General features: G+C 47.8%; 1 protein-coding gene across 1 annotated transcript in view; it reads right to left on the bottom strand.

The window, feature by feature from the left end:
• Positions 1 to 21,224, bottom strand: part of HIP1R (huntingtin interacting protein 1 related) — a 66,914-nt gene that overhangs the window by 33,273 nt on the left and 12,417 nt on the right. The window contains exons 2-8 of the mRNA XM_032229112.1: positions 11,879 to 11,942; positions 9,568 to 9,710; positions 8,211 to 8,267; positions 7,319 to 7,399; positions 6,254 to 6,330; positions 6,031 to 6,092; positions 2,862 to 3,002 (exon numbers count right to left, since the gene is read on the bottom strand). Of these exons, the coding sequence (XP_032085003.1) occupies positions 2,862 to 3,002; positions 6,031 to 6,092; positions 6,254 to 6,330; positions 7,319 to 7,399; positions 8,211 to 8,267; positions 9,568 to 9,710; positions 11,879 to 11,942 (625 nt within the window). The remainder of the gene's footprint in view (positions 1 to 2,861; positions 3,003 to 6,030; positions 6,093 to 6,253; positions 6,331 to 7,318; positions 7,400 to 8,210; positions 8,268 to 9,567; positions 9,711 to 11,878; positions 11,943 to 21,224) is intronic.

Genomic DNA, 21,224 nt, shown 5'->3' with positions numbered 1-21,224 from the left:
GCCACTTGGAGGATTTATACTCCTTGCAGACAGCTGGTCATTTGCATCCTTTGAGAGGGTCATTGAGGCCCCTTGGAGGATTTATACTCCTTGCAGACAACTGGTCATTTGCATCCTTTTGAGAGGGTCATTGAAGCCACTTGGAGGATTTATATTCCTTGCAGACAGCTGGTCATTTGCATCCTTTGAGAGGGTCATTGAGGCCCCTTGGAGGATTTATACTCCTTGCAGGCAGCTGGTCATTTGCATCCTTTGAGAGGGTCATTGAGGCCACTTGGAGGATTTATATTCCTTGCAGACAGCTGGTCATTTGCATCCTTTTTAGAGGGTCATTGAGGCCACTTGGAGGATTTATACTCCTTGCAGACAGCTGGTCATTTGCATCCTTTTGAGAGAGTCATTGAGGCCACTTGGAGGATTTATATTCCTTGCAGACAGCTGGTCATTTGCATCCTTTTAGAGGGTCATTGAGGCCACTTGGAGGATTTATACTCCTTGCAGACAGCTGGTCATTTGCATCCTTTTAGAGGGTCGTTGAGGCCACTTGGAGGAAAAAGCTCCTTTGGGACAACCATGACTTGGATGACGGAGAATCTCTAGACTTTTAGCTCGTCTTCAAAACAGGAAGGAAGTCCAGTTTCCTCTTGAAAAAAAGCACCTTTGGGACAACCACAAACTGATTGGCGGGAAGAATCTCTACAGACTGTTTTCCAGCTGTCCTCTCTCTGCCCATTAGCAGCCTTTCAGGAGAGGCCTAGAGAAGCAGGGTATCCGAGCAAATCCCCTCCGGCTTAAGTAAATCCTTGGGAAGGATGCACCAGTTTAAAATCCTGCTCTGGCTTCGCGGAAGAGCAGCAAGCTGCACGTCAAAAGGAGAAGGAATGTGTCGTCCCCCCCCCCGTCGGGTCTCCGGCTGGCACTGCCAGGGTTGTTTTTAAAAAGGGCGTCTGTGTTGTGATTGCAGGCCCAATTCTAATTCCAGCCATGCAACTTCCTCCTTTGCAAACTTGCCTGCCTTCGGGGCATCCTCCCTCCCCTTCTCCCCCCAGCCGAGTCAGCCAGCTCGCCCTGCAAAGGATCCCGGGATACGCCAGGATGCCCAGAGGAGGAGTTTTAACCCCTAGTTGTGTTTCTTCTCCAACTTTATCTCCCATTTCTCCTTTTTTCCACCGAGCAGAACTGCAAAACGGGCCGGTTTTCCCCGAATCTGCGGCAAAAAAAACCCCCCAACCGGACACCCCCGAGAGTGTTGGAAGCCTCAGATCCCAGCAGATCCTCTCCTAGAACACTCTCCCAGTGATGTGAATCGATTCAGACCAATTTCCACGCTGAGTGGGGGAGAGGCAGAGACGCAGGATGGGAGCAGAAAAGATTGTTGGAACATGTCCCGAACCGTTGCAAATCTTTGCACTTAATTTTGGCAAAGTTTCTACTTTGGAAGAACTATTCCAGCTTCTCACAACCCCAGAAGCTTTAAGATGGGTGGATTTCAACTCCCAGAGATGGGAGTTGTCCAGCCCATCAGGTCCGACCCATTGCAACCCCCTGGACAACGTTCCTCCAGGCCTTCCTGTCCTCTCCCATCCTCTGGAGTCCATTCAAGCTCACGCCGGCTGCTTCGGGGACTCCATCCATCCACCTCCTTCTCTGCCGTCCCCTTCTTCTTCTTCTGCCCTCCATCGTTCCCAGCATGAGGCTCTTCTCCAGGGAGTCCTTCTTCCTTCTCATCAGGTGGCCAAAGTCTTTGAGTTTCCTCTTCAGGATCCGGTCTTCCAAAGAGCAGTCAGGGTGGATCTCCTCTAGGGCTGACCGGTTGGATGGCCTTGCAGTCCATCTTTTCTTTCTTTCTTTCTTTCTTTCTTTCTTTCTTTCTTTCTTTCTTTCTTTCTTTCTATCTATCTATCTATCTATCTATCTATCTATCTATCTATCTATCTATCTATATCATCTATCTATCTATCTATCTATCTATCATCTATCATCTATCTATCTATCTCATCTATGTTGTTTTGTTAGTTGCGAAGTCGTGTCTGACCCATCGCGACCCCATGGCCTTCCTGTCCTCTCCCATCCTCTGGAGTCCATTGAAGCTCACACCGGCTGCTTCGGTGACTCCATCCAGCCACCTCCTTCTCTGCCGTCCCCTTCTTCTTCTTCTGCCCTCCATCGTTCCCAGCATGAGGCTCTTCTCCAGGGAGTCCTTCCTCCTTCTCCTTAGGTGGCCAAAGTCTTTGAGTTTCCTCTTCAGGATCCAGCCTTCTAAAGAGCAGCCAGGGTGGATCTCCTCTAGGACTGACCACTTGGATGGCCTTGCAGTCCAAGGGACTCAATGCAGGAGTCTTCTCCAGCACCAGAGCTCAAAGGCCTCCATTCTTTGGCTTCCTTCCTTCTCATTAGGTGGCCAAAGCACTTGAGTTTCCTCTTCAGGATCTGGCCTTCTAAAGAGCAGCCAGGGTGGATCTCCTCTAGGACTGACCGGTTGGATGGCCTTGCAGTCCAAGGGACTCAATCCAGGAGTCTTCTTCTCCAGCACCAGAGTTCAAAGGCCTCCATTCTTTGGCGCTCAACCTTCCTTAGGGTTCAACTTTCATATGGTTCACCCATCTTTGAGTTTCAAAATTGGACAAACACTGGTTTATTCTTAAAGTTGCAAAGTTGGACCAACAGTGGTTTATTCTTAAAGTTGGACAAACACTGGTTTATTCTCTCTAGTTAGAAAGTCCAAATCTTCCTTTTTTTTTTCTCTCCTGCCTATGTTGGAATCCAGGACTTTGGGGTCCCAGACAGACCCCGGACGCAAGAGCTGCTCCCCCCCCCTTGCAACCAGTGTCAGAACTGGGATGCTCTAAAGACCCACTTACACGAATGGAGGTTGAACATCAGCTTCACGGTGTAATGATATAGGTGGCTGCAATCCTGGATCACCTGGATGAGGGGGGCCAACCGGCATTGAACCGCAGACATCTGGGAAATGGCCATGGAGGTGTTGAGCTGCCGGAAGACTATAAGCAGGGAGAGGGAGAGAGAGAAAGAGAGAGAAGTCAGCCTCCATCCCTCCTCAGCGACTTTATGACGTGTGGACTTCAACTCCCAGAATCCCCTAGCAAGCATGGAGATTGGAAGCAAAGGCCCCAAGGATGCCCATTTGCACCTTAAGCACCAATCAACCACGCCTAACGGAATAACAGAAAAGTTGGAAGGGACCTTGGAGGTCTTCTAGTCTGACCCCCACCCTGCTCAAGCAGGAAACCCTATGCCACTCCGGACAAAATGGTTCTCCAATCAAACTTCTGAAGGTAAGGTATAATGATCATCAACGCAGGAAGCTGATGAATTTTATATAGATATGCATATGGATATATAGAGATTGATAGAGAGAGAGAGAAGATAGATAGATAGATAGATAGATAGATAGATAGATAGATACATACATAGATACATAGATACATAGATAGATATTGAGATAGATATTGAGATAGATACATAGATACATGATAGATAGATAGATAGATGATAGATGATAGATAGATAGATAGATAGATAGATAGATAGATAGATAGATAGATAGATATTGAGATAGATACATAGTTACATAGATAGATAGATAGATAGATAGATAGATAGATAGATAGATAGATGGATGGATGGATGGATGGATGGATGGATGGATGGATGGATGGATGGATGGATGGATGGATGGATGGATGGATGGATGGATGGATGGATGGATAGATAGATAGATAGATATAGAGAGAGTATAGAGATATATTCCTTCCTCGTCCTATTTTCCCAATAACAACTGGTTTTTTTGCAAACTGTAGACCATTACAGGTTTTAATCTCCTCCCCCGACTTCTCCAAAATCATTTAAAATATCTAGTTCCCGGAACCTTAATAGGTAAAGGTTCCCCTTGCACATATGTGCTAGTCGTTCCCGACTCTAGGGGGCATTACTCATCTCCGTTTCAAAACTGAAGAGCCAGCGCTGTCCGAAGACGTCTCCGTGGTCGTGTGGCCGGCATGACTCAACGCCCGAAGGCGCACAAAACGCTGTTCCCTTCCCACCAAAGGTGGTTCCTATTTTTCTACTTGCATTTTTTAACCTGCTTTCGAACTGCCAGGTTGGCAGAAGCTGGGACGAGTCACGGGAGCTCACTCCGTTACGCGGCGCTGGGGATTCGAACCGCCGAACGGCCGATCTTTAAAATCAACAAGCTCTGCGTCTTAGCCCCCGAGTCCCTTAGGAACCGTAACAGAAGAGCATTGAACTAATTCAAGCATTGAACTGTTGTCCTATTGCTAAGAAAACTCTCTTCGTTTACTTAGGCTGCAAATGGTTGGCTGAAGCGAGATGTTGCCCTGGTTACAACAACAGGCTGGTCATTAACTCGGAGCATACATTTCTGCGCCCGCAGGGAAGGCAGTCCAAGGTCAGGTGACACCCCAGAACTTGGCCGGCGGGGGGGGGGGGGAAAGGAGCCCGGCTCGACGTCAAACGCCGGCGTTATCTGATGCTCCGCACAAAGGAAGCTCACAGAAAGCAGGCCAAAGTCAACAATCGTTCCATTTCTCTCAAAGAAGGTTGACTTTGCGGAGCAGAAATGCCAAATTCGGGGATTGCGTTTCCGAGAATTTTTGCAGATGCAAACTCGCGGGGGCAGGAAAACGCTTGCGGGATTATTATTTTTTAAAAAACAAAAAAGTTCTCCATTCCGACAGCCCGAAAGGATTTACACGGGTTTGCAAACCTGCAGCACCTTCGCACAACACGTCCTTTCTCTTTATATTAAAAAGGTACAGGTTCCCCTCGTACGTATGTGCTAGTCGTTCCTGACTCTAGAGGGCGGTGCTCATCTCCCTTTCAAAGCCGAAGCGCCAGCGCTGTCCGAAGACGTCTCCGTGGTCATGTGGCCGGCATGACTCAACGGCGAAGGCGCACGGAACGCTGTTCCCTTCCCACCAAAGGTGGTTCCTATTTTTCTACTTGCATTTTTTAACGTGCTTTCGAACTGTTCAATTAGCAGAAGCTGGGACCAGTCACGGGAGCTCACTCCGTTATGCGGCACTAGGGATTCGAACGGCCGAACTAAGTTTATAAGTTTAATAGCATTATATGCCACCCCATCCCGTAGTACTCCGGGCGGCTTACAATACAGAAATAAAATTTAAAAAAATAAAATACAGGGAAAAAGAAAAGATAGATTTAAAAACAACACACCATATGCTCCGTTCTAAATGGGGCTGGACCGTATTTTAGGGTCAACAGCCCCAGGCCTGCCGGAACAGCCAGGTTTTAGTGGCTTTCCGAAAGGCCGAGAGAGTGGGAAGGGTCCGGATCTCTGCGGGGAGATCGTTCCACAGGGCCGGGGCAGCTACAGAGAAGGACTTCCCCCGAGGAGTCGCCAACCGGCATTGCCCGGTCGACAGTACCCGGAGGAGGCCCAGCCTGTGTGATCTTATAGGTCGTTGGGAGGTATGCGGTCCCGCAGATATCCAGGTCCCAAGCCATGTAGGGCTTTAAAGGTAACGACCAACTGCCGATTTCCTGATCAACGAGCTCAGCGTCGTAGCCCCTGAGCCACCGCGTCCCTCTTGTTTGTATTAGGGTTACGTATTTTCTTTGTTTAATTAAAGACTTTGGGAGGGCTGTGCTTGCCAACTGATGACGGAGGAAGTCGGTGAATGATTGCAACCGGGCTGTAGAACAGCTCAGGGCCACCTTAACAGAAAAACCACAAGCTTGGTGGTGTGTTTGCTTCTTGTGTACATTGTGTATTCAGTGGGACGGGTAGATCCAAGCAAGGGAGGGTGGGGTGGGGGGACGGCGATCGTGAAAGGCAATCCCTGCTTGCCAACTTCAGCGCACAAAGCTTCTGTTCAGCCCATTTAAAAAAGAAAAAAGAGCCAAAACTTGGCAACCTCGCACATGTCTCCGCTCTGGTTGAAAAAATGGCGCCGAGAAGGGGGGGAGAGAAAGAAAGAAAGTGAAAGGAGAGATAGAGAGAGAGCATGGAAGCTCAGCGCAGTTTACCTGATTCTGACAATTTCAGTTCGCAATCCATGTAGTCGAACATCTCGACGGTGAGCTGGAAGCTGCGGAGGTGAAATCAGAGGAATAATGATCATTTTCTCTCACCCGTAGAAAAAGTCCCCGGTGAAGAAATTAGGGGATTTTAGCAAGGCATGGAACAGAAGCGGCTGCCAGGTTTTCCGAAAGATCCCAAGGAACCCCTCGCGACGGGAGACCCACTTACATGTTGTTAACATCCGTTCCGGCAGCTTTTTCTAGCACCTCGTCGGTGACCTCAAGGCCAGGAGGGAATTGAGGATGCTACAGAAGGAAAAGGAGGAAGAATGAAGGAATTATCACCTGGTTGAATATTCTGCTTGCGGGCTGTCTATAGCAGGGGTGAAATTCAAAAAATTTTTCACGACCAGTTCTGTGGTGGGTGTGGCAGGGGAAGGATACTGCAGAATCTCCATTCCCTTCCCGCTCCAGGGGAAGGATACTGCAAAATCTCCATTCCCTGCCAACTCCAGGGGAAGGATACTGCAAAATCCCCATTCCCTCTCCATCCAGGGGAAGGATACTGCAAAATCTCCATTCCCTCCCAACAGGGGAAGGATACTGCAGAATCTCCATTCCCTCCCCACTCCAGGGGAAGGATACTGCAAAATCCCCATTCCCTGCCAACTCCAGGGGGAGGATACTGCAAAATCCCCATTCCCTCCCAACTCCAGGGGGAAGGATACTGCAAAATCTCCATTCCCTTCTTGCTCCAGGGGAAGGATACTGCAGATTCTCCATTCCCTTCCCGCTCCGGGGGTAGGATACTGCAAAATCTCCATTCCCTTCCCACTCCCGGGGAAGGATACTGCAAAATCTCAATTCCCTCCCAACTCCAGGGGAAGGATACTGCAAAATCTCAATTCCCTTCTCGCTCCAGGGGAAGGATACTGCAGAATCTCCATTCTCTCCCAACTCCAGGGAAGGATACTGTAAAATCTCCATTCCCTCCACACTACAGGGGAAGGATACTGCAAAATCTCCATTCCCTCTCCATCCAGGGGAAGGATACTGCAAAATCTCCATTCCCTCCCCGCTAACATACTAACTTAACTGCAGGGATTCCTCTAACAACTGTGGCAAGAAAGGTTGTAAAATGAGGCAAAATTTTTGCTCGGCGACGGAAACATTGGGCTCGGACTGTGGTCGCCAAGTCAAGGCTCGACTGCATAAGAGGGAGCCATATCTCCCTTGCTTCACCCCATCCTGCAAAACGGGGAGAGCAGGATCGCTCGGAAGACATTTCATTTACCTTGACGTGGAAGGAGATTTTGGTCAGCAAAAGCTTGGTGTAAATATTCACCAACTGCCCGTAACGGTCGTGCAGGTGGCCCTGGAAAAGGAAAACCACGAATGCATCCAATTCCAAAAACACATTCGAAGAGGGGAAATCTGTTCCCATGCGGCGTTTCAACTCCCTTTGTCTGCATTGTTCTCCTACCCCAGACTGACCCGGACACTGGGTTTTCTGACTGAGGCCCAGGGCCGGATTTTCCTATAGGCTCACTAGGCTTCAGCCTAGGGCCTCAAGATCAAGAGGGGCCTACATTCAATTTGTTAGCAAAATTAAAATTACACTATTCTAAAAACAGTGAACACTAAAACACTGAACCGAAAACAAGGAGGAATTCTACGCATATGACTAATAAACAAACATAAAAATGTATTGGTTAAGATCGTTCCAGCGCCGCGGCAGTTGGGGAGCCCGCCCACGTTCCCGGCACCGGCGGTCGGGCGAGAGGCGCGGCCGCTCCCAGTAGCCGCCCTGTCGACGCGGAGCCCACCAGCGGCCAGGCAGGTGAGGGCGAGGGGGCCGAGCCGGGCAGCTGAGCGCAGCAAGGGAGGCAGCTGGCCTCGCTGCCTTTGCCGCAGAGCAGAGCCGCCCTCCGTCGGGAGGCCAGCTATACATATTGATATATATTGATAAATATCACAGTAATGATGTATTTTATTGTCTCTCATGCAATTTACAAACTTAAAAATGGGAGGTGAAAGGGCCGCATAAGCGGAATAGCCGAGGGCCTCTTTTCATCTAAATCCGGCCCTGGCTGGAGGCCGCCGAGATATCGGAACTCTGCTTAGTCTCCTGAACCGATTTAACATCAAAACGTCCTCCAAAGAGGCAGTAGAGATCCGGAACTCACCCAAAGGTCTCCTGTCTCCCGAATGTTACTTCGATACCGCTGACAGTCCTGGAGAACCTAGAAAAATCAACAGGTGGTTGGGAAAAATAAAATCCTAGAATTGAACTTCTCAAAAATGCAAAATATGCCCTCTTGGGATGAAAGGCAATGTGATTCTGTGACGCATCGTTAAAAGGGGGAAGATCCAGGAACTTAACCGTCCAGCCTGCAGTTATATTCCTTTTAGGTTATTAGCAGTTAGCAATAGCAGTTAGACATATACCGCTTCATAGGGCTTTTCAGTCCTCTCTAAGCGGTTTACAGAGTCAGCATATCGCCCCCCACAGTCTGTGTCCTCATTTCACCCACCTCAGAAGGATGGAAGGCTGAGTCGACCTTGAGCTGGTGAGATTAGAACCGCTGAACTGCAGATAACAGTCAGCTGAAGTGGCCTGCAGTACTGCACCCTAACCACTGCGCCACCTCGGCTCTTTTAGAATATTATTTTTCTATGCTGCTTCATTAGTGGGGAATAGTAAGGAGCAGAATGCGTTGTGGTCAAAATAAAACATTCCTTTCTAGAAGCCCAAGGTCATCTTGTGTCTCTGCACCTGACCGGAACTTGATGGGGGGAAATGCCAGCATGGCAGTGGAAGATTGGACGGTTCCACCACAAAACTGCGCTCGACTAAACCGCGCCCGACTAAACCGCGTCGCTGACGTCATCAACAGGGCGACAACAGTGCGGAGACAGAAGCACGCTGTAAACCCTAAACCTAAAATGCACCCCTAAACATAAACCTAACCCCCTAAACCTAACCCTTAACCTAACTCTAAACCTAACCCTAAACCTAACCCTTAACCTAACCCTAAACTTAACCCTTAACCTAACTCTAAACCTAACCCTAAACCTAACCCTTAACCCTAAACCTAACCCTAAACCTAACCCTAAACCTAACCCTGAACCTAACCCTAACCCTTAACCTAACCCTAAACCTAACCCTAACCCTTAATCTAACCCTAAACCTAACCCTAAACCTAACCCTTACCTTAAGTTGAATCGGCTTGCTTTCAAAGCGCTATTTAAAGCGCCCTGCTTTCTCCGCGCTGGCTGTTGTCGCCCTGTTGATGTCAGCGACGCGGTTTAATCGGGCGCAGCTTAGTCGAGCGCGGTTTTGACGGGTCACGGATTGGACCATGTGATGGACTTGTGGGCGTGGGGGGCAAGGTTTTGAACTTTCAACTGGGAGGAAACCCAGGAAGCTTTCAGATTCGGGTATTCCACAGTTTGTGCCAACACGTCCCTCTTAATAAATTGGAACTTTGATGGAAGCTATGCCTTGGGCTCTGATTTAATTCTGGAACGCTGAACACTTACGTTTGGATGACCATCTCGGAGAACCTTATGAAGAACATGGCAGAATTTCCAGCTCAGGATGGCACTGCTGGGCAGCGGGAGGCCGATGGCATACGACCAGAAAGTAAATGCCCCTTTCTCGTGATGAGTCCCTAGAATAATTCCTTCGCACGAGTTAAGGTTCATATTCAATTTGGGACAACACGGTCCACATTTTTTGCTAAGATCAACCATCGGAAAGAATCCAAGAAAGAGATAAATAGGTGAGGAAATGCTGTCTTATCAAGAAATAGGAAACTTCGATTTGAATGTTTTCTTCAGTACATGCTGTATGCTTTACCTTAAACCTGTACTCTCTGTTTTTCTGTTTCTCTGTGCCTGCCACCAAAAAGGATGAAGGGAACTCAAAAGCTGTCTGATTATAAGGGGAGGCCTGCAGCCATCTTTTCTTTTGGGCCTTTGGCCTGCCACACTTTCCATTATTCTACTATGCCTTTTCTATTGTGGGAAAATGGGATTGTATGGAGTTAGATGATAGGTAGCCATAACAACATTCTTCCTAGAAAGCCAAGGTCATCCTTTGTCTCTGCACCTGGCCGGAACTGGATGGGTGGAAGCTGCCAGCGTGGTAGTGGGAGATCGGACCATGTGATGGACTTGTGGGTATGGGGGCGAGGTTTTGAACTTTCAACTGGGTGGGGAAAACCGGGAAGCTTCCAGATTTGGTGTTTTCCCAGATGTGCCAACATGGCTCTCCGAATAAATTGGAACTGTGAGGAATGCTTTGCCTCGGACTCTGATTTAATTTTGGATGCTATTTGGAACCCTGACAGGAGGTGAATGATGTAGTAGGAAGGGAGAGAACAACAGGTGACCCTGAGCAGTGACAGGTAGATGAGACAGAGGGATGAGAACCTTAAACACTTAAGGAGCCACGAACCGGAAGCCCCCAATTCAGTTCTGGAGCTGACCAAAGTCCAGTTCCCCCCCACCATAGAGTCACCTCCTAGTGTGGCATCCTTTTTTCCTCTCCCAACCAGATGTCCGGTTCCCCCACCATAGAGTCACCTCCTAGTACGGCGTCCTTTCCCTCCTACCTCTCCTAACCGAAAGCCCCATCAATTGTAGAGCCAACCGGCAACATGGAGCCACAGCAGAGGGATGAAAGGGCCACATGCGGCTCCAGAGCCGCAAGTTTCTGACCCCTAATATAGAAAAATAGATAGATGGATAGAGATAGATGATCATCTGGGGGGGGGGGCAGTCTGCAGACAGATAGATAATAGATAGATATAGATAGTTGATAGATGGAGAGAGAGAGAGAGATGGGCAGAGAAAGAGAGTGGATAAATGGACAGAAGGACGGATGGATGGATGATGGGTGCGTAGGTATGCATGCTGAAAGATGGAGAGAGACAGATGGGCAGAGAACGGGAATGAATAGATGGACAGAAGGATGGATGGACAAAGATGAGCCGAGGTGGCGCAGTGGTTAGGGTGCAGCACTGCAGGCCACTCCAGCTGACTGTTATCTGCAGTTCAGCGGTTCAAATCTCACGGGCTCAAGGTTGACTCAGCCTTCCATCCTTCCGAGGTGGGTGAAATGAGGACCCAGATTGTGGGGGCGATATATGCTGACTCTGTAAACCGCTTAGAGAGGGCTGAAAGCCCTATGAAGCGGTATATAAGTCGAACTGCTATTGCTAAGATGGATGGATGGATGGATGGATGGATGGATGGATAGATGGATGGGTAGGTAGGTAGGTAGGTAGGCAGGTAAGTAGATATACATGCTGATAGATGGAGAGAGACAGATGGGCAGAGAAAGAGAACGGATGGATGAATGGACAGTTGTGATAGATGGATGGGAAGGTAGGAAGGTGTGTGTGTGTGTGTTGATGGAGAGAGAGATGGACAGAGAAAGATGGATGGATAGAAAAATGATGAGAAGATAGATAGACAGACAAAGATGGTGAGTGAGAGAGAGAGAGAGAGAGAGAGAGAGAGAGAGAAAGAAAGAAAGAAAGAAAGAAAGAAAGAAAGAAAGAAAGAAAGAAAGAAAGAAAGAGAAACCAGTTTGGTCCAGGAGTTAAGTTGCTGGGTAAAACCTGACTTTATTTCTATTTACCTTCTATTTACCTGAGACTGTTTCCATTTCTTGGCAAAAGCTCAACCTGTAGACTCTCGGAGGCAGAGACTTTCTCTTCCCCGCTTCTTTTTAATCACCATTTTGCAAACTGCCCTCCCAGAGGCCAACACCAGGGAATGAAAAAAAAAACCCAAACTTCGGGCACATCAAGCGAGCAAGAACCCCACCGGGTGAAAAGGATACTCCGGGCGTGCTTCTCCTTCACGGGAACTTCCAAGGTGTTGATGGCTTTGCTAATGCTGATCGCCTGCCAGGGGAAAAACGAGAGTTAAATGAAGCCGGGATTCCTTACAGCACTTCCTTTACATTTCCTTTTATTCGTTTAGAATAGAACAGCAGAGTTGGAAGGGACCCTGGAGGTCTTCTAGTCCAACCCCCTGCTCAAGCAGGAAACCCTACACCACTTCAGACAAACGGATAACCAATCTCTTCTTTAAAACACTTCCAGTGTTGGAGCATTTCACAACTTCTGGAGGCAAGTTGTTCCATTGATTAATTGTTTGGAAGTTTCTCCTCAGTTCTAGGTTGCTTCTCTCCTTGATTAATTTCCACCCATTGCTTCTTGTTCTACCCTCAGGTGCTTTGGAGAAGAGCTTGACTCCCTCTTCTTTGGGGCAACCCCTGAAATATTGGAAGACTGCTATCATGTCTCCCCTAGTCCTTCTTTTCATTAAACTAGACATACCCAGTTCCTGCAACTGTTCTTCATATGTTTTAGCCTCCAGTCCCCTCATCATCTTTGTTGCTCTTCTCTGAACTCTTTCTAGCGTCTCCACATCTTTTCTACATCAATACAATACAATAGCAGAGTTGGAAGGGACCTTGGAGGTCTTCTAGTCCAACCCCCTGCCTAGGCAGGAAACCCTACACCGTTTCAGACAAATGGCTCTCCAACATCTTCTTAAAGACTTCTAGTGTTGGAGCATTCACAACTTCGGGAGGCAACTTCTGTTCCACTGATGAATTGTTTTCACTGTCAGAAATTTCTCCTTAGTTCTAAGTTGCTTCTCTCCTTGATTAGTTTCCACCCATTGCTTCTTGTTCTACCCTCAGGTGCCTTGGAGAATAGCTTGACTCCCTTTTCTTTGGGGCAACCCCTGAGATATTGGAAGACTGCTATCATGTGTCTCCTGGTCCTTCTTTTCATTAAACTAGACATACCCAGCTCCTGCAACCGTGTTTTAGCCTCCAGTCCCCTAATCCTCTTTGTTGCTCTTCTCTGCACTCTTTCTAGAGTCTCAGCATCTTTTCTACATTGTGGCGACCAAAACTGGATGCCGTATTCCAAGTGTGGCCTTATTACCAAGGCCTTGTAGAGTGGTATTAACCCTTCCCGTGATCTTGATTCCATCCCTCTGTTGATGCAGCCTAGAACCGTGTTGGCTTTTTTGGCAGCTGCTGCACACGGCTGGCTCCTATTTAAACGGTTGTCCACTAGGACTCCAAGATCCCTCTCACAGTTGCTACTATTTAGCTTCATCCCGCCATTATTGTTTATAATATTTTTTTAATTATTATAAATTTTTATTTTAAACACATAAACACGTCAACAGAAACAAACACATGACTTTAAAAACAACATAGGAACAAGAAGTTCCGTCGTATATCATACCGCAGTTCCGAATCGGTTTCTTTGCAGTTAGTGTTTTCCCTTCTATACATTTCTATCTTGCGTCCATAATCTCCTTATTCGTTATCCATTTTTATGTACATTTCTTTATTTATTTAAACTTAGCTACTTATGAACAGATATTATTTACCTATATTGTGCTTTATATTTTTACTGTCAATTATTCTCTTCTATACAGTTATAGGAATACATTCACATAGTTATTCTTTTTCTTTGCCATTCTTATATTATTATTATTTCATTTAAAAGGTTATAAGGTATAGTTTGGAATGCCTTGTTTACCATCCTTCGCACCTGCTATGACACCACCTTGTTTTCTCTTTCTTTTCTCCCTCCTTTCCTTCTCTACTTCCTTCCTTCCTCCTCTCCATCCCCTTCTTCCTTCCCTTACCTCTCCCCTACTCCTACCCTCTTTTTTCTCCTTCCTACCCACTCTCCTTCTCTTTCTCTCCCTTCCTCCCTCCTCTCCTTCTCTTTCTCTCCCTTCCTCCCTCCTCTCCTTCTCTTTCTCTCTCTTCCTCCCTCCTCTCCTTCTCTTTCTCTCTCTTCCTCCCTCCTCTCCTTCCCTTTCTCTCCCTTCCTCCCTCCTCTCCTTCTCTTTCTCTCTCTTCCTCCCTCCTCTCCTCTTTCTCTCCCTTCCTCCCTCCTCTCCTTCCCTTTCTCTCTCTTCCTCCCTCCTCTCCTTCTCTTTCTCTCTCTTCCTCCCTCCTCTCCTTCTCTTTCTCTCCCTTCCTCCCTCCTCTCCTTCTCTTTCTCTCCCTTCCTCCCTCCTCTCCTTCTCTTTCTCTCTCTTCCTCCCTCCTCTCCTCTTTCTCTCCCTTCCTCCCTCCTCTCCTTCCCTTTCTCTCTCTTCCTCCCTCCTCTCCTTCTCTTTCTCTCTCTTCCTCCCTCCTCTCCTTCTCTTTCTCTCCCTTCCTCCCTCCTCTCCTTCTCTTTCTCTCCCTTCCTCCCTCCTCTCCTTCTCTTTCTCTCCCTTCCTCCCTCCTCTCCTTCTCTTTCTCTCTCTTCCTCCCTCCTCTCCTCTTTCTCTCCCTTCCTCCCTCCTCTCCTTCCCTTTCTCTCTCTTCCTCCCTCCTCTCCTTCCCTTTCTCTCTCTTCCTCCCTCCTCTCCTTCCCTTTCTCTCTCTTCCTCCCTCCTCTCCTTCTCTTTCTCTCCCTTCCTCCCTCCTCTCCTTCTCTTTCTCTCCCTTCCTCCCTCCTCTCCTTCTCTTTCTCTCTCTTCCTCCCTCCTCTCCTTCTCTTTCTCTCTCTTCCTCCCTCCTCTCCTTCCCTTTCTCTCCCTTCCTCCCTCCTCTCCTTCTCTTTCTCTCTCTTCCTCCCTCCTCTCCTCTTTCTCTCCCTTCCTCCCTCCTCTCCTTCCCTTTCTCTCTCTTCCTCCCTCCTCTCCTTCTCTTTCTCTCTCTTCCTCCCTCCTCTCCTTCTCTTTCTCTCCCTTCCTCCCTCCTCTCCTTCTCTTTCTCTCCCTTCCTCCCTCCTCTCCTTCTCTTTCTCTCTCTTCCTCCCTCCTCTCCTCTTTCTCTCCCTTCCTCCCTCCTCTCCTTCCCTTTCTCTCTCTTCCTCCCTCCTCTCCTTCTCTTTCTCTCTCTTCCTCCCTCCTCTCCTCTTTCTCTCCCTTCCTCCCTCCTCTCCTTCCCTTTCTCTCTCTTCCTCCCTCCTCTCCTTCTCTTTCTCTCTCTTCCTCCCTCCTCTCCTTCTCTTTCTCTCCCTTCCTCCCTCCTCTCCTTCTCTTTCTCTCCCTTCCTCCCTCCTCTCCTTCTCTTTCTCTCCCTTCCTCCCCTCTCTCCTTCTCTTTCTCTCCCTTCCTCCCTCCTCTCCTTCTCTTACTCTCTATATGTTTATATAATGTTTACTCTTTATGTTTATAATAATTTATAACGAATAACTCAATACATATCCCACACACACGCCTTCCTCTTCCTTTGATCCGTCATAACTCTGAATGGTTGCTGGTTAGTCAAGATTTGATTGATTTAGTTGATCGGTTCGCTTAGCGATCATTCAAAATACGACGGCGCTGAAAAAAGGTGACTCACGACCATTTTTCGCATGACCGTTGCTGTCTCCCCCCTGCTCACGTGATCAAAATTCAGACGCTGGGCAACTGACTCGTGTTTATGACGGTGTGTGCATTGTCCCGGGGTCCTATGATTCGCTTTTGCGACCTTCTGACAAGCGAAGTCATCGGGGGAAACCCAATTCGCTTAACAACCGTGTTCCCAACTTAACAGTGGTGGCCTAAAAGGTCGTAAAATGGGGCAAAGCTCCCTTAACACGTGATCCACTTAGTGGCAGGAATTTGAGTCTCTAATGATTGTTTAAGGATTCACATAGCGAGAGGAATTTGGGCCGCAATGATCATCGTAATGATTCACTTAGTGGCAGGAATTTGGGCCTCAATAATCATCATAATGGTTCACTTAGCGACAGGAATTTAGGCCTCAATGATCGTCATAATGGTTCACTTAGTGACAGGAATTTGGGCCTCAATGATCGTTGTAAGGATTCACTTAGCGACAGGAATTTGGGCCTCAATGATCGTCATAATGATTCACTTAGTGACAGGAATTTGAGCCTCAATGATCGTCATCAGGATTCACTTAGTGACAGGAATTTGGGCCTCAATGATCGACATAAGGATTCACTTAGCGACAGGAATTTGGGCCTCAATGATCGACATAAGGATTCACTTGGCGACAGGAATTTGGGCCTCAATGATCGTCATAATGATTCACTTAGTGACAGGAATGTGGGCCTCAATAATCATTGTAATGATTCAGTTAGTGACATGAATGTGGGCCTCAATAATCATCATAATGATTCACAGTGACAGGAATTTGGGCCTCAATGATCGTTGTAATGATTCACTTAGTGACAGGAATTTGGGCCTCAATGATTGTCGTAAGGATTCACTTAGCGAAAGGAATTTGGGCCTCAATTATCATTGTAATGATTCACTTAGTGACAGGAATTTGGGCCTCAATGATCGTTGTAAGGATTCACTTAGTGACAGGAATTTGGGCCTCAATGATCGTCGTAAGGATTGACTTAGTGACAGGAACTTGGGCCTCAATGGTCGTAGTACAGGACGACCTGTATTATCATTTCCAAAAGGATGGGACTGCATTCCCGCAGAGTCCCGCGTACATTCACACATTCAACCAATGCCACCTGCAGGTTTTCACCCGGCCACCCTGCAGCTCGGCTAGGAGGGTTAGCGGCTTCTACCGACCGGGAGACGCTGCGCTCCGTTCAAGGGGCAGCCCTGACCTCCTTTCGCACAGAGCCACCATTGTGGGTCCCCGCATTGAGATTCCACAAGTGCTCGGCGCCCGGCGGAACCGGGGAAGTTAGAGCCGCGTTTGAAGGACTTTTGGAACCTGAGAAGCTTTTCAAGACAGCCGAAAAGGAAATTGAAAAAATCCCTGACTTGCAAAATCCCAGGATTCGCTTCTGGCACACCTTGCTAGATTTCACCCCCAAAGCCTCGATGCAACATGGGATGCCTGAGGAACATTTGCAGCTTATGGGGCACCTGATTTTTTCTCCCCCCCTTTCCGGGATTTTGGGATTTTCGTTTCATTTTCCAAGTTGCAATTCCCCAAAAGAGTTAGATTCGAGAAAAGGATTCCGCGGCCGTGGTGAATTCCGGATCCCGGAACGGTACCTGGTACTCCGGGCAGGCTCCAGTACGCCCGTACTAGGGCGCACCGCCTGCAACGAACCACTACTCTGCGGTTAGGTTGCTGTCTTAATTTAACAGAGTTGGATGGGACCTTGGAGGTCTTCTAGTCCAACCCTCTGCCTAGGCAGGAAACCCTACACCATTTCAGACAAATGCAACTGAGTTGTGAGCCGCCCTGAGTCCCCTTCGGGGAAAAGGGTGGCATATAAATGAAATAAATCCAATCCAATCCTATCCAACATCTTCTTAAAGACTTCCAGTGTTGGGGCTTTCACAACTTCTGGAGGCAATTTCTGTCCCACTGATTAATTGTTCTGTCAGGAAATTTCTCCTCAGTTCTAAGTTGCTTCTCTCCTTGATTAGTTTCCCTCCATTGCTTCTTGTTCTACCCTCGGAGAATAGTTTGGAGAATAGTTTGACTCCCTCTTCTTTGGGGCAACCCCTGAGATATTGGAAGACTGCTATCATGTCTCCCCTAGTCTTTCTTTTCATTAAAGTAGACATACCCAGTTCCTGCAACCGTTCTTCCTATGTTTTAGTCTCCAGTCCCCTAATCCTCTTTGTTGCTCTTCTCTGCACTCTTTCTAGAGTCTCCGCATCTTTTTCTACATCAATACCATACAATACAATAGCAGAGTTGGAAGGGACCTTGGAGGTCTTCTAGTCCAACCCCCTGCCTAGGCAGGAAACCCTACACCGTTTCAGACAAATGGCTATCCAACCTCTTCTTAAAGACTTCCGGTGTTGGGGCATTCACAACTTCTGGAGGCAACTTCTGTTCCACTGATTAATTATTCTCAACGTTAAGAAATTTCTTCTCAGTTCTAAGTTGCTTCTCTTCTTGATTAGTTTCCACCCATTGCTTCTTGTTCTACCCTCAGGTGCCTTGGAGAATAGCTTGACTCCCTTTTCTTTGGGGCAACCCCTGAGATATCGGAACACTGCTATCATGTCTCCCCTAGTCTTTGTATTAAACTAGACATTCCCAGTTCCTGCAACCGTTCTTCGTATGTTTTAGCCTTCAGCCCTGTAAATCCTCTTTGTTGCTCTTCTCTGCACTCTTTCTAGAGTCTCCGCATCTTTTTTAACATCTACTGGCAGTTCTCAACCATTTGTGGAGCAATTGTTTGAACTTACAATAACTGCGAAAAAGATCGATTTCCTTGCATTCATGACTTGCACTCAAGAGAAATTGTGGATCCTGGCCCAGAGACCTTGAAAAAAGAAAAAAACACACGTATTTGCCGGAAGAAATCCGATTCTCCCATTAAGGAGAAAACCATGGATAACCTTCTGTTATCATCTCACGAAGCCGTCACTTAAAGAGGATTTTGAAGAGGAGGAGGAGGAGGGGGCTCATCACCTCGGCCTGGCATGCTAAATACTTAATTAGGATTTTTTGCTGATCTCGGAGGAGAAAAGGTTTTTTTTTTAGCAAGGCTGCCAAGTCACCAGATGCATGAAGGGGAAAAGAGGAGACATTTCAGCCATGTTCTCAAGGCTGGGTCGTATTTCACGCCATGCGCGAAAACTCTGTGGGTTTGTCGGCTTTGGGAAATCGCTGTTTCTTTTCTCCTCCTGCAGTTTCTAGGAATGCCAACCGAGTGGGCGAATCCAGGAAAAAACCAGGGAGGCCTCCCTCGGGATTCTCATGCGTGGAGCAATGCACGCCAGTTGTTCCAGCCCGTTGTGCAATTTTTTGAAACCAGCTGACGTAAAGCAGGCCAGGTGAAATGCGCACAGCAGTGTGGTTAGCAAGTGGGTGGGTGGCACACCCTCGTAAGCATCCATCCACCATCCACATTCTTGGCACGCTGTCGATTGCACATGGAAACACTTTTGGTGTTAAAACACTGGGGAGTTGGAGAAAACTTTCTCAATCCAGCTTCCTTAGTGAAGCTCTCTGAAATGGTATAGGTATTATAAGGTGTCTTGCTTGAGCAGGGGGTTGGACTAGAAGACCTCCAAGGTCCCTTCCAGCTCTGTGATTCTGAAATGGCACAGGGCCTCCTGCTTGAGCAGGGGGTTGGACTAGAAGACCTCCAAGGTCCCTTCCAGCTCTGTGATTCTGAAATGGCACAGGGCCTCCTGCTTGAGCAGGGGGTTGGACTAGAAGACCTCCAAGGTCCCTTCCAGCTCTGTGATTCTGAAATGGCACAGGGCCTCCTGCTTGAGCAGGGGGTTGGACTAGAAGACCTCCAAGGTCCCTTCCAGCTCTGTGATTCTGAAATGGCACAGGGCCTCCTGCTTGAGCAGGGGGATGGACTAGAAGACCTCCAAGGTCCCTTCCAGCTCTGTGATTCTGAAACGGCACAGGGCCTCCTGCTTGACAATGGGGTTGGACTAGAAGACCTCCAAGGTCCCTTCCAGCTCTGTCATTCTGAAATGGCACAGGGCCTCCTCCTTGACAATGGGGTTGGACTAGAAGACCTCCAAGGTCCCTTCCAGCTCTGTGATTCTGAAATGGTATAGGGCCTCCTGCTTGAGCAGGGGGTTGGACTAGAAGACCTCCAAGGTCCCTTCCAGCTCTGTGATTCTGAAATGGCATGCACTCAAGGCACCTATTATTATTACTATTATTATTGTGAGTCAGCGGGCGGAGGCTAGTTTCTCTTTCACCATATACTGTGTGTATTAAAACCAGGTGAATTCAGCGGCCGGGTGAAGGATCTTGTAGGATGATTCACGGGAGAGCCACGGATAAAGGTTACGTGCCATGTGGAATGTGTTTGATCTTCAGTATCCTTGCTTAATCGGTTGACCGAGATAGCAGAGAACAATAGGTCAATGCGCTCCGAGGCTTAGCCAGGGCAACATGCCAGCAGCTGAGCACAATGTTCCCTGCGGATGAAGCCATGGAGAGGTCCTACAACAGGAGAAGCTCTCTTGGCGTCCTCCAGATCCGCTGACCTTCCATCCACCTCCATCAGCCCCAAAAAGATGGAGAGAAGGGATATTTCGAAGCGTGGCACGACTTAACCGCGAACATCAAAAGCGTGCCGACAAAACCGCGGCGCTAAAACCGCGATGTCAAAAGCGCGCCGACAGAAGCGCGATTTAAGTTAAGGTAAGGTTTAGGGTTATGTTACAGCGCGCTTCTGTCAGCGCGCTGTTGTCGGCGCGCTTCAGCGCTCATTCGGCTCTGCAGTTTTGACGGCGCGGTTTTGTCACACGCGCTTTTGTCGTACGCGCATTTGTGGTGGAACCATTTCGAAGCACCCGGAAGATCGTCGTGCCATTGTCCCATCCATCTAGAGACGCACAAATCCTTTGCCACTAGTCCAATGAACCACCTCTTTGCAGAAGGACCTGTTCATCGGTCCACGAAAGCCTGTGAAATGGGACCACAGCTCACCCACTTCTCAAATTGGCTCAGAGGTGAACTATGGTGCCCTTGATGCTCTCGGCGCATGGCTTGTTTTCTTGCAGGTGTTTTGTTACCCAATTTCCATGTTTGCCCGGAAATAAGACAGGGTCTTATTTTCTTTTGACCCCCCGAAATAAGCACCTGGGCTAATTTTCGAGGAGGGTCTTATTATTTTTGAGGTGCAGGAGGAGGAGGCGAGCGGGGTCACCTCGTGGCTGCTGCTGTGTTGCAATATTTTCAAGGGAGGGCTTATTTTAGTGCATGTGCTCAAAAGTTCCGATTGGGCTTATTATCCGGGGAGGTCTTATTTTCGGGAAAACCGTGCCTGTCTGTCTGTCTATCTGTCATCTCTTTATCTCTATCAATCTCTCCATCTATATTTATTTCTATATCCATCTGTCTGTGTGTCTATCTATATCTATCATCCATCTATCTATCCATCTATCCATCTATCTATCCATCCATCCATCCATCCATCCATCCATCTATCTATATCTCTATCTCTCTGTCATCTCTTATCTCTATCCATCATCTATATTTATTTCTATGTCTGTCTGTCTGTCTGTCTATCTATCTATATCTATCTATCATCTAGGTTTAGGTTTATTGACATTTGTATGCTGCCCACTCCCTAGAGACTCTGGGCGTCCCTCTCTCTCCCTCCCTCCCTCTCTCTCTCTCTCTCTCTCCCTCCCTCCCTCCCTTATCTATCTATCTAATCTATCTATAATCTATCTCTATATCAATATCTATTATATCTATCTCTATCTCTATAACTATATATCTATTATATCTCAGTCTATATCTATCTATCTATCTATCTATCTATCTATCTATCTATCATCATCTA

The sequence above is a fragment of the Thamnophis elegans genome, chromosome 13 (genome assembly GCF_009769535.1).
Source record: "Thamnophis elegans isolate rThaEle1 chromosome 13, rThaEle1.pri, whole genome shotgun sequence".
Lineage (NCBI taxonomy): Eukaryota > Metazoa > Chordata > Lepidosauria > Squamata > Colubridae > Thamnophis > Thamnophis elegans.
This window is presented reverse-complemented; position numbering and strand designations above follow the sequence as displayed.